This window comes from Protobothrops mucrosquamatus, unplaced genomic scaffold, assembly GCF_001527695.2.
Source record: "Protobothrops mucrosquamatus isolate PMUCROS unplaced genomic scaffold, P.Mucros_1.0 scaffold87, whole genome shotgun sequence".
NCBI classification, from domain to species: domain Eukaryota; kingdom Metazoa; phylum Chordata; class Lepidosauria; order Squamata; family Viperidae; genus Protobothrops; species Protobothrops mucrosquamatus.
Window position 1 is genome coordinate 304,432 of NW_015386463.1, and position 15,757 is coordinate 320,188.

A 15,757-nucleotide genomic window follows, 5' to 3' on the forward strand; every position below is an offset into this window, starting at 1 on the left:
GAAAAGGACGGCTGGGATTAAAGACGAATGTTAAGATAGAAATGTATGTTACTTTAGAATAGATAATGTATATAAAATTTAATGTATATGTAGAGATAATGAATTGATTGTAAAATATGGTATAATCTGATAAGAATGTATATACTGGAATGTCACGTCAAATCCAATGTTTCTTTTTAATTGTTTTATAAATAAAAAATTTTAAAAAAAAGAAAAAAAAAAGAAAAGTAATTTATTAGGAATATTGAGATGGGATGAGAAATGTGTATCAGTTTTCTCTGTGTCACTAAGGGGATGCAATTTCTTTTATGAGGTGTGCATTACTTGTTTCTTCCACAGTCACTTCCATTTGCCATTAGATATGCCAGAAGGACTTCAAAGCAACTGGAAATGAAGCAACATGGCTTCTTCAGTTCTTAGAAGCAGAAGATCATGTTGCATTATGAAAGTAAAGCACTCCTTCAAAGTTTTAAACAGCCCTGGCAATTATGCATTGTTATAATGTATAGTGTAATTCTGGAAATGTGTTGCCCATTTACAGTATTTAAAAATATTTTCAATAATTGCAATACTTTAATATGATAAAATCTTAATATATGTTTCAGTTCTTTCCCTAATTGTCTGGGAAAAGAGAAAAAAATGTTTCAGATGAAGATTCTTAAAATTGCTGATTAGTCTATTAGAAATACTAAAAGGAGATGAAATGTTTGAATCCCAGTTACAATATCTGTGTTTTAAATTCATGATCTGGTTGTTCACATCTCTTCAACTAGATCTGGTGGATACATTTAGGTTTATGTGTTGGGATTATTATTCTGATTTTAATATTATGTGAAAATAATATGTATGTTGTTGAGAGCCTGTTTGGTCTAATCAAGGCACCAGGCTAGAAACCAGGAGACTGGGTTCAAGTTCTGCCTTAGTTATGAAAGCCTGGTAGGTGACTTTGGGCCAGTCACTCTCTCTCTCAGCCCAACCCACCTCACAGAATAGTCATTGTGGGGAAAATAGGAGACAGAAAGTGTGTTTGATGTGTTTGTTGCCTTGAGTTATTTGTAAAAGTAATAATGGTGGGAAATAAATAGATGTTATAAATTATATGTTAATGGGCTTTAACGCAAGCATATAATATTTAAATAAAATAAACTGTATATTTCATATACAATGGTTCATTAATTAATATTAATTTAACTTTTCAGAGAAAGTATATAAACAAATATAAACAAAAAAAAGGAAACAGAAAAAAGGAAAAAGATAAAGCACAAATGATCAAATAAGGATTCTAAAGTGTCAAGAAATTTATAGTTTTCTACATTTTTTTAGCAAATGAATGACTGAATGTAATATATTGCTTTAAATGATTACATTTACTACATGGATAAAACACAGTATAAGATATACATTTCATAAAGAAATCATAGTGGTCTTCTGATACCTATCAGACACTGTAACCAATATCTGTAAATTCTGAGGTTTTGTGCTTTGTGTGCAGGTATGTGTGCCTTTGAATCAAACTTGACTTCTAGCAACTACATGGACAAACTCAGGTAGTTTTCTTGACAAAATATTTGGAAGTGGCTGGCCACTGCTTTCTTTTTATGGCTGAGAAAAAAAATGACCGGACTAAAGTCACCAAATGCTTGGCTACTGTGTCTAAGGCAAGAGTAGAACTTAGGTCACCCTGTACCTTAACCTGGCTGTCAATATCTAGGTATATTTCTTATAAAGACCCTGCTGGGAATAATTCTTAAATGATCAGATGAACCCCTTGTGATACTAAAATGCACTTTAACAGGAAGGAAGGAAGGGAATATTTAAAATATTTCTTGGGCTCTTTTGAGATATACTTGGGCCTGGACCATGAAAATTTAGTGGATATTAGAAGCAGATGTAAATTAAAACGGAGAATGACAAATATGCCTACTTTAGCTACTGGAATAGTAAATAAATAATGTTTTGATCCAGCAGAATATATATTCAATTTGACCTTTCCCCTCTTTAGGGGATGCAGTTTGTAGGAGTAATACCTGCAAAAATTCATTCTTTCATTTGGCAAACTGATTTTAAGTCAGACAGACCTGAAAACAAAACACTCTCACACAAGACCTGCTTTCTTTGCTATGGGAGATCCAGTAGAAACCGATGGCAGAGACTGGCATATTTCTGTCTGACTTAGAAATCTCTTTTGAATTGATGTCGTGTGTCAGACAAGATAAGTCTTTCCACACTAAATTGCACTGCGGTCTTTCAGCTTTGATTCCTGCTAAACTGCAATGACCAGATGCATTTGGGACTCTCTTGTGTCCAATTATAAATTATTTAGTAGGCTGTCACTAGATAACTTCAAGTTTTGTTTTGGGGGAAAACAGTAGATGCTGCCAGATCTAAGCTGCTGTTCAAATACATTTTACTGATAAGATTAGTCAGTACAATGGATTATGATTTTAATTAATCTTCTCCACATCCTTTTTTTTTCTCCTTTAGATTTTGCAACTTTGTTCTTCCTCCAAGTTTCATGTTCTCAAGGGCTAAAAGGTCTGGGAGGATACAGAGCAATGAAAGGAAACAAACAACAAACAGACTTGCAGAAAATAGAGCATCAGTCACACATTGATCTGCAATGTAACAGGCAAATGTCCCATGCATATCTGCACAATAATTTTGACAATATGGTTTAGATTATGAAAAACTTATAATTGAGCACATGGGGCATTAAAATGTACCAAGAGAATAAGGATAAAGATAAAGATTATGGCTAAAGACATTTCCCAAGCACTGCGTTATTTAGTTTCATTTTTGAACACTGCAATCATCTCTTCAAAGATTTTGCTGCGTCTGCTCCATACTTATTAATACCTCAAGTCTGAATATTTGTATCTTTCAACAAATAGACATTTAAGATATTAAAAGAGAACACTTGATATTGCTTATTCTAAGCAGAAAAACCATAATGTGTGGATGTGTGAATATAGTGCATGCGGATTAAAACTATGGTCTTTGGAATAGTGTTAAACTGAACTTAGTAGGGACTTTTCACACAGGCTGTACCTAAGACAAATGATTATGCTCCTGCTATTTCTGAAATATTTAAATATGAAAATGACCTGAGTTTGCAAAGAAAGATTTATATGAATGAAGCGTTCTGCTAATAGACTTACCCTCCTTCTTCTGAGTATTTGTGACCAAATGCAAGGATGTCAGATGCTCGGCCACTCCCATCACATACTACTACTGGAACTGGGGGTGTATCCCGCAAATATTCCAGGACGATGGAGATGACATTGGGTCCACCTTCTACAATGAGGGCCACTACAGGTACCCCTTGACCAATCCCTGTTGTGAAATAAACAAAAGCAAAACAAAAAAAAGCAGGCAAATCAAATCAAAATACACCAATAGAAATTGAAAGTACTGCCAATGCTATTTTGCTTAAACAACATTAACAAACAACATGTAATTCATATCTTTGTCTTAAAGTTCATCTTGTGATCATCCAAGTGGAGATATAAAATAAAAAAACTGGCAAGATTCTGCTTTTGAAATAAAGTTCATCATGAAACGAGGGGGGAGAACAAAAAAGAACCCCCTCCTCCCCACATTTGTAATTCTTGGCCAGAGCTTTCTAACTTACAAGTAAGTCATATCTGAAAGAGATATAGGACATCTGTATAATATCATCATAAAACAAGAAAGTTCTGCTGCATTTCAGAAAGTACATATGGTTCTTATAGGAATGTAATCCATGAATGCAAAAATTTCCTATTTACTTTGGATAGGATCAATAGTTCTGAATAAATAATAAAGTTGCATGTTTTATACATCTTCTTTAGAAAGGAATTTAATGCAGGAATTCTATTTCAGCTCTTAATTAAGTCTACTTTTTCACAAATGTAACCTATAATAATGATCCCAGTTAGCTGATGCAATAAAGTAATACATTAGAATTTATCTAGATTATTATTGTGGAAGCATTCCAATAAACTGACATAACTTTGCTTTTGAAATGTAGTCGCCATGAAATGAGGAGGAAGAGAGAAACTCCATAGCATATAAACTTCAATCTAACCCCACTGAGGAGCACCTACCTGTAAATTGATTATTCTAGTTCACAGAAATAGCCATGAATGTTACGTTTCAGAAGGACTCAGGTCCTGCTTATGACACCTATCATATTTTGTCCATCGCAAGTGGTAAGGCCTTTCAAGAATCAGCACTGTTAACAGTATAACACTTCAAATATATTTAAAGGTATAAATCAGGTTCTATCGAGCAATGATCTTTTAATTGTTTTAAAGCTCAAAAAACCCTCCACATTTCATATGTCAAAATTCTTTTTCATACAATTTTCTCAGAGTTTCTAATTAGCTTTTCTTTGTTGGCTTTTAGGTAACTTTAGTGGTGAAGTATCTAGGGTATTTTGGACAGGATGTTTAAGCAATAATTTATAATAATCTCAAAGAATGACTCTCTTCCCACACTGCTAGCAACTTGGATTTATCTATCTGTATCCAGCGCCAGCTCAAGGATAGCTGGCACCCCGAATGACAATGACTAATGGCACTACTTCCAGCTAATGTGAAAATTTTCATTTTTAGAACGACTTGGAAGGAGGGGCTGTGTTGCTCCTTTAGTGTCCTGGGCTAATGCCTAATTGGTCTGAACCTAAAGCTTGCCCTGCCTGTATTTATTTATTTGCACCTAAATGAAAATGAAAGAAAAGCAGCTTGTTTGCTCTTGATGTGTCCTGGTTGACTATCTCTCACAGACCTTTCATTAATTTTGAATTTGGGATTATTCTCCTTGGTCAGAGATGAGAGAAAATGAGAAGTAAAAGCAGAAACCTATCAGTCAGAAATATATATCACTGGCCAATTCACAATAAAAGATGACAAACCCTCTATTTCATATATAAGGCATTTGTAATGCCTTGATTAAAACTTCGGCAATCTAGAGATAATTTACATTTAGGATTTTCTCTGTAGGATTTAAAATTGTAATTCATAAATACACAATAAGTAAAACTTATACATATATACATGAAAGATTTTATTTCCATGGTTTCTACAATCTTCTCCAGTTGGGTTAAGCATACCTTTCCAGAATCATTAGAAGTTAAGCAGCAATTTTAAATTATAGTAACAACAACTTTCCCTTAATTTCCAGAAATCAGACCAAACTTTGTGCTGTGAAAATTTTATATGAAGCCAGAGAGACCAAGATTAGCTGACCATTACTTTTGCGGCTATTGAAAAATATAAAGGAAGAAATTGTCACTATGAAGCAAATGTTATATAATAACATTTATTGTTCCTTTTTATTTATACATGCTTGTAGTATGTATTACAGTGGTGGTGAACCTATGGCACACGTACCAGAGGCGGCACTCAGAGCCCTCTCTGTGGGCATGCGCGTTGTTGCCCCAGCCATGCCTCCCCCCACAGCCCCCTCCTCACCAGCAGCCCCCCAGAGGAGAGTCACCCCCGAGTGCGGCCCGTGCAGAGCAGTGCAGCCAAGGAATGGCAGTGGGGCCAAGACTCCGCTCTTGCGCCCTGTCGCACGCAGTTGATGCTGCGGGGTGCGGGCAGAAGGCGTGGACGCCATGGCGCTGCTGGGCCACCTGGGCGATCTGCAGCGGGGTGTGGAGGTAGTGGGTGGCCCTGTGGGCAGGGAGGAGGTGGGGGCAGGGGGTGGAGCAGGGGGAGGAGTGGGAGCAGGGCCGGGTTTTGGGCATTCGGTCTCTAAAAGGTTCGCCATCACTGATGTATTACATGTAATGTCCAGTAGGGGAAAAATGACACTTCAGCATTAGTAAATAATTTTCTCCAACAAAATATTCTGATTGTTACAATTTTCTAGTGCCATAAAAATGCTATCTGATGTTTGATTCCCTTTATTTGCCTGCCTGTTGATCTCTAGAGAGATTGCTTTCACATGCATTGTATTAAGGACTCACAATAATGAATTCAGAATGGCTTCAGAGAAGCTGCAGTTCAAGAATGCTGTGTGGAATGAACTGAAATAGCCCAAAGCATTTTTTTATGCTAGATTTTTAATGATTGGTTGTTTGCTTATTGGATCTTGAATTGCACTCAAAAGATTTGGGACTAGTTTCAATTTGGCAATATTGAACCTTAAATACAAAAGGTTAACGGATCTTCACTTTTTATTGTTCTCCGTGGCATATACCTGTAAGCCTGTTTATGGCATCCCAGAACGGTGTCAAAATATATTATTGTGGTTACCCAATAGGAAGACAAGGGTTTATCCAAAAGGAAGATGACGTTTTCCCAACACTTTCTTTTGAAAGATAAAAATAATCTTATATCCACTGAATAGAATTTCACCAAGAGTGAGGTCTCTAAAACATACATGAGTGTGCAGATGAAGCCCTCCTCTTATGAAGTCCATTACAATTTCTTTCCCTTCCTGCCCTATTGCAGACCATCTACCCAATAAGGTAACAAGCGGGATTAATGCTCTTGTCAGCCTTCCACTTGAGTAGAAGTATACTATGGCATAGTGACTGAGCAGGATTAAAAACCTAAGCATGCTTACTTGGCAGGAAGAGATATTGAACTCAGTAGGACTTACTAGAGTCACTGAGTGTGTAGATTTATGCTGATCCCAACATAAAAACCTGTTAAGCCTTCTGTAGGCTCTTTCATTTCCTGTCTAGTCTCATCAAAATCATATCATGTCTATTTCTTTTTCTTTCTGTCCTTTGTTGTCTATTTCTCCTTCATTGTTTTTTGCTTAGGAGCGGAAGAAGATGTGAGTCTGCTTTTGTCTATAATATGTGAAAAACAAAATCGTTTCTGTGCAGATAGGAGGAAAATTGCCTTATTTTATAGGCAGCTTATTTTAATCAGTAGATAATTCAGTTTGCTGGGGTTTTTTCCTGGTCTTTCCTTTTTTTGAGAATGGTCTCTGGCCAATATATATATATATATATATATATATATATATATACACACACATAAATACTATGTGCAAATACATAAACAAATTGTTGGGAAAATCTAGAGGTTTGGTTTAATCTTGAATTGATACGAAGTTAGATATTCTATATGATTTCCATGTGGGCTTATACTTTTTCCTCTTTATAATCCTTTTTTTCTCTTTATAATCTTCTTTTTTGACCATTTTCAATTTTGAATTGACTTTCTTTTGAGCAAATATTGTAGCAGCAAACTGACACTTCATCACGAATATGGAAAACCAAAATTTCCTTGCTTAACTTCTAAAATACACATAGAATATGCACTAGCTCAGAACTAAAACTGCAGAACAGCCTGATAGGCAAGCAAATAACAAGAAGAAAGGAAGATAGAAAGAAAGGAGGAAAAGAAGAAAGGAAAAAAGGAAGAAAAAAAGTCGATGCATTGGGTTTTATGAGGCATTACTGTTTCACATATAGAATAAAATACTTAAAATATGTTAGGTTGGATCCAGAGTTTCTATTATCTCTTTCAGTTCTATTCATAATGTGTCAGACAACCAAAAATGTGATGAGATATCTTTTGGGCATTTTCCCTACTTTTGAATCATAGAAGGTTTTGTGGAACACGTGAACTTCAGGGGGGGGGAGGAGCAAATGGAAATGCATTCCTTCATTCAGTAAAAGAAAAGGTCCCAGGAAGCTTCTACTGGATCCATCCCACCATGTGAATGACAATACATTCAGCCAATTCCAAAAGAAAAATTCACAATGTAACCTGGATGTTTTACAAATCTCTCTATTTAACCTGCCTCTCTGTTACTCCTTTTGTTCTTTGGATTCAGATTCAGCACGGTCATCCACATTCTAGTCTAACTATGCCAAACACCAAGGAAGCACCGAGGGCATAGAAACACATTAAATATTGAACAGAAAATGAAAAAAAAAAAGATTGGGACATAAGCAAATGAGCATTCCAATGCATTTGATGATAGTGCAATGATCAAAGAAGATGCCGGTGATGACAACTGAACGTCCCTTTGCCTTCCCAGCCCCCTTCATATATCCTCAGGCATAGGATGACAAAGGGAAATCCACAGGTCACATGAATAGGTACTGCAGACACTTTACAGTATTAAAATTTGCCACTTGTTTTAATTTTTCCTATATTCGTCTCCAGTTCATTTTCTATTCTTGTTGAGGATGAATAAACTTAGTTTTGTAATTTTACTTCAGATGGACTGCAATATGCTGCACATATATTAACATAAACATTTAAGATTTCTACAAGTCAATCAGCCTGAATGTTACCTAGTTTGGGTAAATAATGCAAAATGTTTTGTTCTTATGTAAAAAAAAAAACAAAGGCACCTCATGACAATATTTTTACAGTATTTTATATGATTCAGTAAAATATATACTTTTTTGGGGCTGTCTCTGTGGCTCTATGCAGATTCCAAAAATCAAACAAACTTTCAGGCTTTTCGAAATATGGACCTATTTAGAAGAATGCAAAACAATTTCCACTGGAAATATGCATTTATAGATATTGCTAATTAGGGCCAGGCTTTGGACTCAATTTTTTTTAAATGGGCCTTTTATGTACAGCAGGGGTGTTTATACAGGCCCTTTCTTCAATTTCTTAAAGCAGCTTTTTTCCAGGACAATATGGCTGCCCTTTATGGTTATTGTGTGACCCCAGTTAAGATACACCTGGTTTACGGTGATGCAAAGGGGTTCTGTGCCAGCTCCCCTTAAACCCTTTAAGGATATTTTTGCTTTTGAATCTGAAGTGCTACCTGACTCTGTTACGTATTACAAGATCATAAAAATGCAGTTTATTATTTTAAGACATGAAGTGCAATAATGTTGGACATACAGATAATAACTGCAAGGAAAATGGAATTTTAAAGAAAAAAATTATATTATGTTAGGGGTTCGGTTTGCTTAAAAGATTTGTACTGGAGCAACCTGAACAGTGTATAATTCTTTAACTTTATAAAGGGTATAGATATTAGTATACATTATTTCTCAATGTAACTTTTGTTATTGCTAATTTTGAAAGACAGATTAGCAGATATGTAAGATGCTGAAGTCCTTTTCTGTTCTCTTCTGTTCCTTATTGTTTTACCAGACTTTGCCCTCATCCTTGCAAACATAATTTCAGCAGCTTTAAGTACTATGAACTTAAGATGAAAACTGGCATTTTCAAAACTTTGAACATTGTGCCCAGTACCAAATTCTGTGTAGTAGAATGGATTGTGAAAATATGAAAATCACCTAGCCTTTATTAAATCAACATATTTCAATAGTCTAGGATAATTTGTCAATCATGAAATGGTATCATGCACGCTTATTATAATTAACAGGAGCTTTAAAGGTATTTTATGGGAAAAACAATTGCAACCTTTTCTATGAAAACATTCACTTTATAGGTTTTTGAGAAATTGTTGGATTGCCTGTTCTCAGTATCTTCTAAACTAGATTGGCACCCACTGGTGATATTAAGAACAGATTTTTCTTGGGCAGAATGTCAAACAAACCTTTTCAAAATGGAATAGTACAAAACCAAATTAAAATAATTATAGGTTTAACATTACATTACTCAAACACAACTGCTACAGCAGTTCAATTGTTACAAATGCCTTCTCAAGGTTACCCTGTTCTCTTTTTTTCCTTTATAGTACAAACATATGAAGGCCACACATTTTAAAAGTATAATTATTTCTCTATTTTCTCAGTAGGCTTACTGTGTTCTAGAAGCTTGAAGGAGAAACATATTAGCTACTTTCTCCTGAGAACAAAGAACAGTGGTCATAAAATAAAACTGCATGGTTTATGTGGAGGTTGGCTTCTTATTTATGATTAGTGTTCGATACTAGAATACTAGAATTAATACACACTGTTTGAATATTCCTAGAAGTTCAAGATTCATATACATATCCCCCCATTTTTTGTTTCATGTAATTCTGATTTTTTGGTAGAAAAGAAATCAAAATATAAATAATATATAACAGTTGAATCTATTATAAATTATTACACAATGAATGGCTCATTTGTAAGAGCAATTGTGCAATGAAAACAGTTGCTAGAGGGTGGAATATCTCAGCTATTACATAGTGAATCAAATAATGATACTGCATCAATATTGGTACTCAGTTATATAACCTTGCTATTAGAGAATTTTCTGTAAATAGAATATAGGTCTTAGAAATTATTGAATAGATGCTGACACTGAATTGCCAAAATGGTTCTACATGAACAGAGCAGCTTTTTAAAACAACATCTTGATCATTATTAAAGAATTTTTTTTTAGGCAGAACGAGAGGCTTTTACATAATGAGGATTTAAATAATTTGTTATGTTTCTTTACAAACGAAAATGTAGCGTGACCACAGGCTAATGTAAAATTTGTACATATTTTATGTGGCCAATTTTCTGTAATTATATTTGCAGGTTTGAGAGAATCAATTACCTTTCTCTCAGATAATACCAAATAATAACTTTATTATCTAATAAAATATGTAAATATTAGTGAATAAAGTTATTATTAATTTCTAAATGAAGTTAATAAATAATAGTATTTATTAACTATATTATAATTTATGTGTAAAATGTTGGGACTCCATGGTAGTCTGCAAAGTGCAACAACACATGTGGGTGTACAATATCATTTTAATAGACCCAAGTATATTTACTAAGAAATCTTCAGTAGAATAGGATATACTATAACCTGTGATAGATACTACAACTGTACAATATAGTAGAAATTAATCAAAACCAAGAAAATAAGAAACTCATACTGTTAACTTATCTGCTTTGGAGGTCCTGCCCTGTTTTTAACAAATATGTTTTGCAGTTAAATATTGCAAATATTGAGCATAAAGAAAAGTAATAGAGAAAAAAGAATATACAAATGCCCCTATATAAAAATTAAATTAAGTAATAAGTTGGGGAAGGTTGGTAAAAATATATTAAAAACAGTGACAACACTCAGCTTCTACCTTTAAAAAGCAGGTTATGGAAAATAGCTTGTATATAGTTCTCACTGCAGATTAATTGATAATGCGTGTATTAGGCAATGAAATTGAGGATATCAAGGTGAAATGGAAAATACACTTGATACAAAGAATATTAATATATTTCAAAAGTGTAAGAACAAGAATGCAAGTCAGTGAACCCTTTTCACAGCCAAAAGACCAGAATGAAGCATCAATAGTGTCATGCTTCAGCAGCAGAAATAAATGGATTCATTTCCAACAATCCTAAAGATCCTCTTTAGATTAAAATCACCATGTTAGTAGAAACTAGTCATCATTTTGTCTGACTGAATATATTTGCTGACTCAATTCTTCTCAATGGATTATATAATTTCCAAGAAGTATTAATGTAGGTAAGAACATTAAAACCATCTCTCCTTATTGGTTGTCATCTGATTCTGAATATTTATCTAATATAGTAATGACATTCTACATAATGTTTGGCCACATAATGCATGATGGCAGCCTAGATATTTAAGGATTAACTGGCTTTCTATAATAGAGGATTTCTAGGATAATATTTATCAGAAATGAAAAGAACACAGAAACAATAAAAGCAACTAAGGAAAGGACCTCTACCATCACTACTACATGGCCCCAGGTGAGCAGAACTAAGAAAGAATAGCTACTTCTTTTTAAAAAATCCTGTTCTGAGAGACTAATAGAATATTTTATCAGACACAGAATTACAGAAACATTTCTGTAATTAATGAAAACAATTTGCCACTGTTTTCAAAATGATAAAAAGGGGGCAGGGGGAGGGAGCAACAATACAACTGTTTCACACAATTATTTTTCATCTGGAAATATCTTTGACTGATTATCTGCTGTCAAGTCAACATCAACTCTGAGTGACCACAGAAACATCATTAGGAAATAATGTTCCTTGTTTTTGAGGATAAAATGTTTTTGTGAAAGTGCTAACTCAGCCCTGTTCATCCCATTTCTCAGCTGTGACTCCAGAACGGCAGCCAAGTTACCTACTGAATGTCCTTTCCCATTCTAAATTCTCTTAGCGGCAATCATATGCTCATAGTATCCACATAGTCTCCGGCAGTGTAAAGAGGACGAAATGTTATTGAAATCTAGCATGACTAAATGATGTACACCAGATAATACAAATATTTATTTTGTTTTCCTTTCCCATTTTATAGTCAGATAGTAAATTTGTTTAATTAGATTTTACAGTCTATACTCATAACATAACACATTTACTTTTCACTACTGACTATGATGAGGTTCTACTCTAGAACTGTTTACACAGGGGTGTAATATCACAATGCAAACTCCAACCTCTCTGAATCTGCAATGTGACATTATGACATAAGTGTGGAAGGGTGAAGTATGTTAAGTGACATCATGAAGCAAGTTATCATTCTAACTAGAAAATGATTCTATAATTACTTAAGCTCTCCTCTGTATACAGACTTTGTTGTCATTTTATTCATTTAATTGATTAATTTTTTATTTAATTGATGGGAACAAAACATTTTAGATTGATCCAATGTTTTTTTTTTTTAATTTATTCAGTGAGATCTGGGCTAAATGAAAATAACTGTGCCTTAACCAAGTACAAATAATATAATTTTATTAATTTTTCAAAGGTATTTTAAATAATTATGCAGTAACAATATAGATGACAGCTTGTTCTCTTTCTTGTAACATAGGTAGGAAACTATCTATTGCTGAAGTTTAACCCATCATCCTTCAACAGTGAGGATGCTATCTAGGAGCGCCAGAAGTTTCCGCGGAACAGCATTTTTAGAGGGTCATAGGTTTCCCATCCCATTATCTAAACTAAATCAAGAATTTCTTGCTGCAAAGGATTTTCATTAGACTTCAACATGTTAACATTTTGGAAATAACCTTTAGTGTAGCAAAAGTAGCTGAAGTTAGAAAACAGATAAACCAAAAATGAATGAAAAATCATCTTGTTTATCAGATTTATTTTTTCCTGCCTTGCTAGCCAGATTTTCATTTTGAGATAATTCTAGATTTGATATCCTTTTAGCATTCTTTCTGTTCCTTTCTGGTATTTACTCAGGCAATAACTTCTTTACCTGGTTCTTGGATTATGATTTGAACCTTCATTTGTGAGTTGCTTTCTAATGTGTGCATATGTGACATTTGTGAACTCATCCTAATAAAATTCTTTACCAAGGCCGGAAATGGTATAAACATAGACACAAGCAATTCATTATAGGTGCATAATACTGTCAATTCGTACTACATCTGTTATGTGGTAAATGAGAAACTAACTTTCCACAGGATCTGAAGTAAACTGGAGTGCTTGGCCATAATTTATATCTAGTTACAGTTAATATAGTTCCACATTTCCTAGCCTAGTTTCTTCCACTCCCTCATTCCCTTCCTTTCTTCCTTCTCATGTTTTCTGATCCAGAATTGCAACAAACGGTATAAGCAAGCAATTCTATTTAAATTTTAAGCAATATTATTTTATTTTGTTTTACAATGGAATACAGGTATTCCTGTACCTGTATACGACAATAATTGAGCCCAATATTTCTGTTGCTAAGCAAAATAGTTGTTAAGTGAGTTTTGCCCCATTGTACAACTTTTCTTGCCACAGCTGTTAAGTGAATCATGGCAGTTCTTAAATTAGGAGTATGGTTGTTAAATGAGTCTGTCTTCCCCGTTGGCTTTGCTTGTCAGAAAGTCTCAAAAGGTGATCACGTGATCCTGGGACACTGCGACCGTCATAAATATGAGCCAGTTGCCAAGAGTCCAAATTTTGATCATGTGACCATGGAGATGCTGCAATGGTCGTAAGTGTGAAAAACGGTTATAAGTCACTTTTTCAGTGATATTGGAACTTTGAACCATCATTAAATGAATGGTTGTAAGTTGAGGACTACCTGTATCTCTTTTATATCTTTACTTTTCTTTATCATGGATTATGTTAATAATTTTAATTTTTAAGTATTCCATGTATTTAGTATTTTAATAAGTTAGTAATTTCATTCACAGAGCATTTTTCGTAATTCAGTCCGTTTTCTCCAGGTATCAACACTTTTGGCATTCTAGTATTTGTATTTTATTGATCAATTATATTCAACTCTATTATACCATGTTCAATTCTGGTTAATGATGATAATAAAGATATGGATGTACAGTATATGTGTACATAAAACTGATCCATCATTACTAGAAGAGATATATTAAACATTGTTTCAAATAACAGTCTTTTTACTATTGCTATTTTACTATTACTATTTGATACCATGATTGTAAGAAAAAGTAGAAAGTGAACTGCTCACTTGTATTTATCTTCTGAAGAGAGATGTGCTTTTCCAACTGTCTGCGAAGTTTAACCTCTGCACCATATTTTCCTGTGGTTCCATTATCAGCCAGAATAAAATGAGAATGCATACTGTTGAGTACTGTCAGCTTACTCATTGGATTGGACATTGTTTGATATGGTCGGACTACCTGCATATGTGAAAAAAAGAGAGAATATAATCATAGATTGTTGTATTAGCATGAAAATCCTGATAAAGTCGAGTATTGAGATAACAAGCCAAGACCAAGCTGCTGAAATCAATTTTCAAGCATTTCTAAAATTCAAGTACTGTTGGAGATTTTCCTACTCAGAAAATCAATAATAAATTATTGTCCAGATATAATAGTAGAAAAGTGACATAGCTCTTTTTAAATCTTATTTAAAAACAAACCCAACCAACCAGTGTGAAATTTGATTTGTATAAATATTCACAAGTTGGATTTATTCAAGTTCTAATTATGGAAACTGAAGTAGAATTCCAGTAATATTATCTGTTTTTCACAGTTTAAAAGAATATAAAATGGGCCAGGGGAATAAGGCCTATTTGATGACATTATGTACAGTATGTTTACCAGTCATTACTATGTCATTATATAAGAGTACCATTTGTGCAATTACCTCATGATATATGTTGTGGCTTACAGATGCTATTTATTCAATTTCTATAGCCACCCAAATCAACTAAGAGAATGGGAGGCTTACAATTCTAAAATGATAAAACAATTAAAAACATGAAAACAATAAAAACACCCACTCAAATAAATAAATAGACCATAAGTAGCCATGACCAGATGTTTTGGACTAACTCTGATCAGTTCCAACAATCATGGCCAATGATAATGATTTGTGGGCATTGCAATCCAATAACACCCTACAGATGTAGGGCATCAAGTTACTTATTCCTTTTCAAAAATTTAGGGACTAAAATAATCAACTTTGCAGTTGGTTTTTCTGTTAACTACTTTTTATATAAATATGGTAGATAAATGTATAACAAGTCAAATAGATATAGAAGTTTATAAATTTTGGGCCTAATTCGTAAGGGGAGGAAGCTATCATTGTTTCAATATTTTCATTAATATTCAACTGGGGGGGGGGACAATATATGTATATATGTTTTTGGTTTTTTCTTTTTAACGCACATTTTTATGTGTTTGTCTAATTTTGTTTTGTTTTTGTAAGATTTCTTTTTCTTTTTTTGGAGTTTGTATTTTAACTTTCTGAAAAAAATAAAAAGTTATTGCTAAAAAATTTAGGGACTAAAATAATCAAGTTTATTTCTTAGATCAGTGGTTCTCAACCTTTCTAATGCCGTGACCCCATAATACAGTTCCCCATGTTGTGGTGACCCCCAACCACTTATACATCGCCGGGTGCCAGGGGCGTGGCCAAGTGGGCGTGGCCACCAAGTGGGCGTGGCCACCATGTTGTGTAGGCAGAATCTGCCCAATATTTGCTGAAATACATTGCACTCAGATT

The 15,757-nt window shown here is 34.0% G+C and overlaps 1 protein-coding gene across 1 annotated transcript in view; it reads right to left on the reverse strand.

Annotated features, from left to right (window-relative positions):
* Nucleotides 1-3,129: 3,129 nt before the first annotated feature.
* Nucleotides 3,130-15,757, reverse strand: part of LOC114922334 (transient receptor potential cation channel subfamily M member 3-like) — a 229,584-nt gene continuing 216,956 nt past the window's right edge. The window contains exons 6-7 of the mRNA XM_029283437.1: nt 14,256-14,427; nt 3,130-3,333 (exon numbers count right to left, since the gene is read on the reverse strand). Of these exons, the coding sequence (XP_029139270.1) occupies nt 3,155-3,333; nt 14,256-14,427 (351 nt within the window). The 3' untranslated portion in view covers nt 3,130-3,154. The remainder of the gene's footprint in view (nt 3,334-14,255; nt 14,428-15,757) is intronic.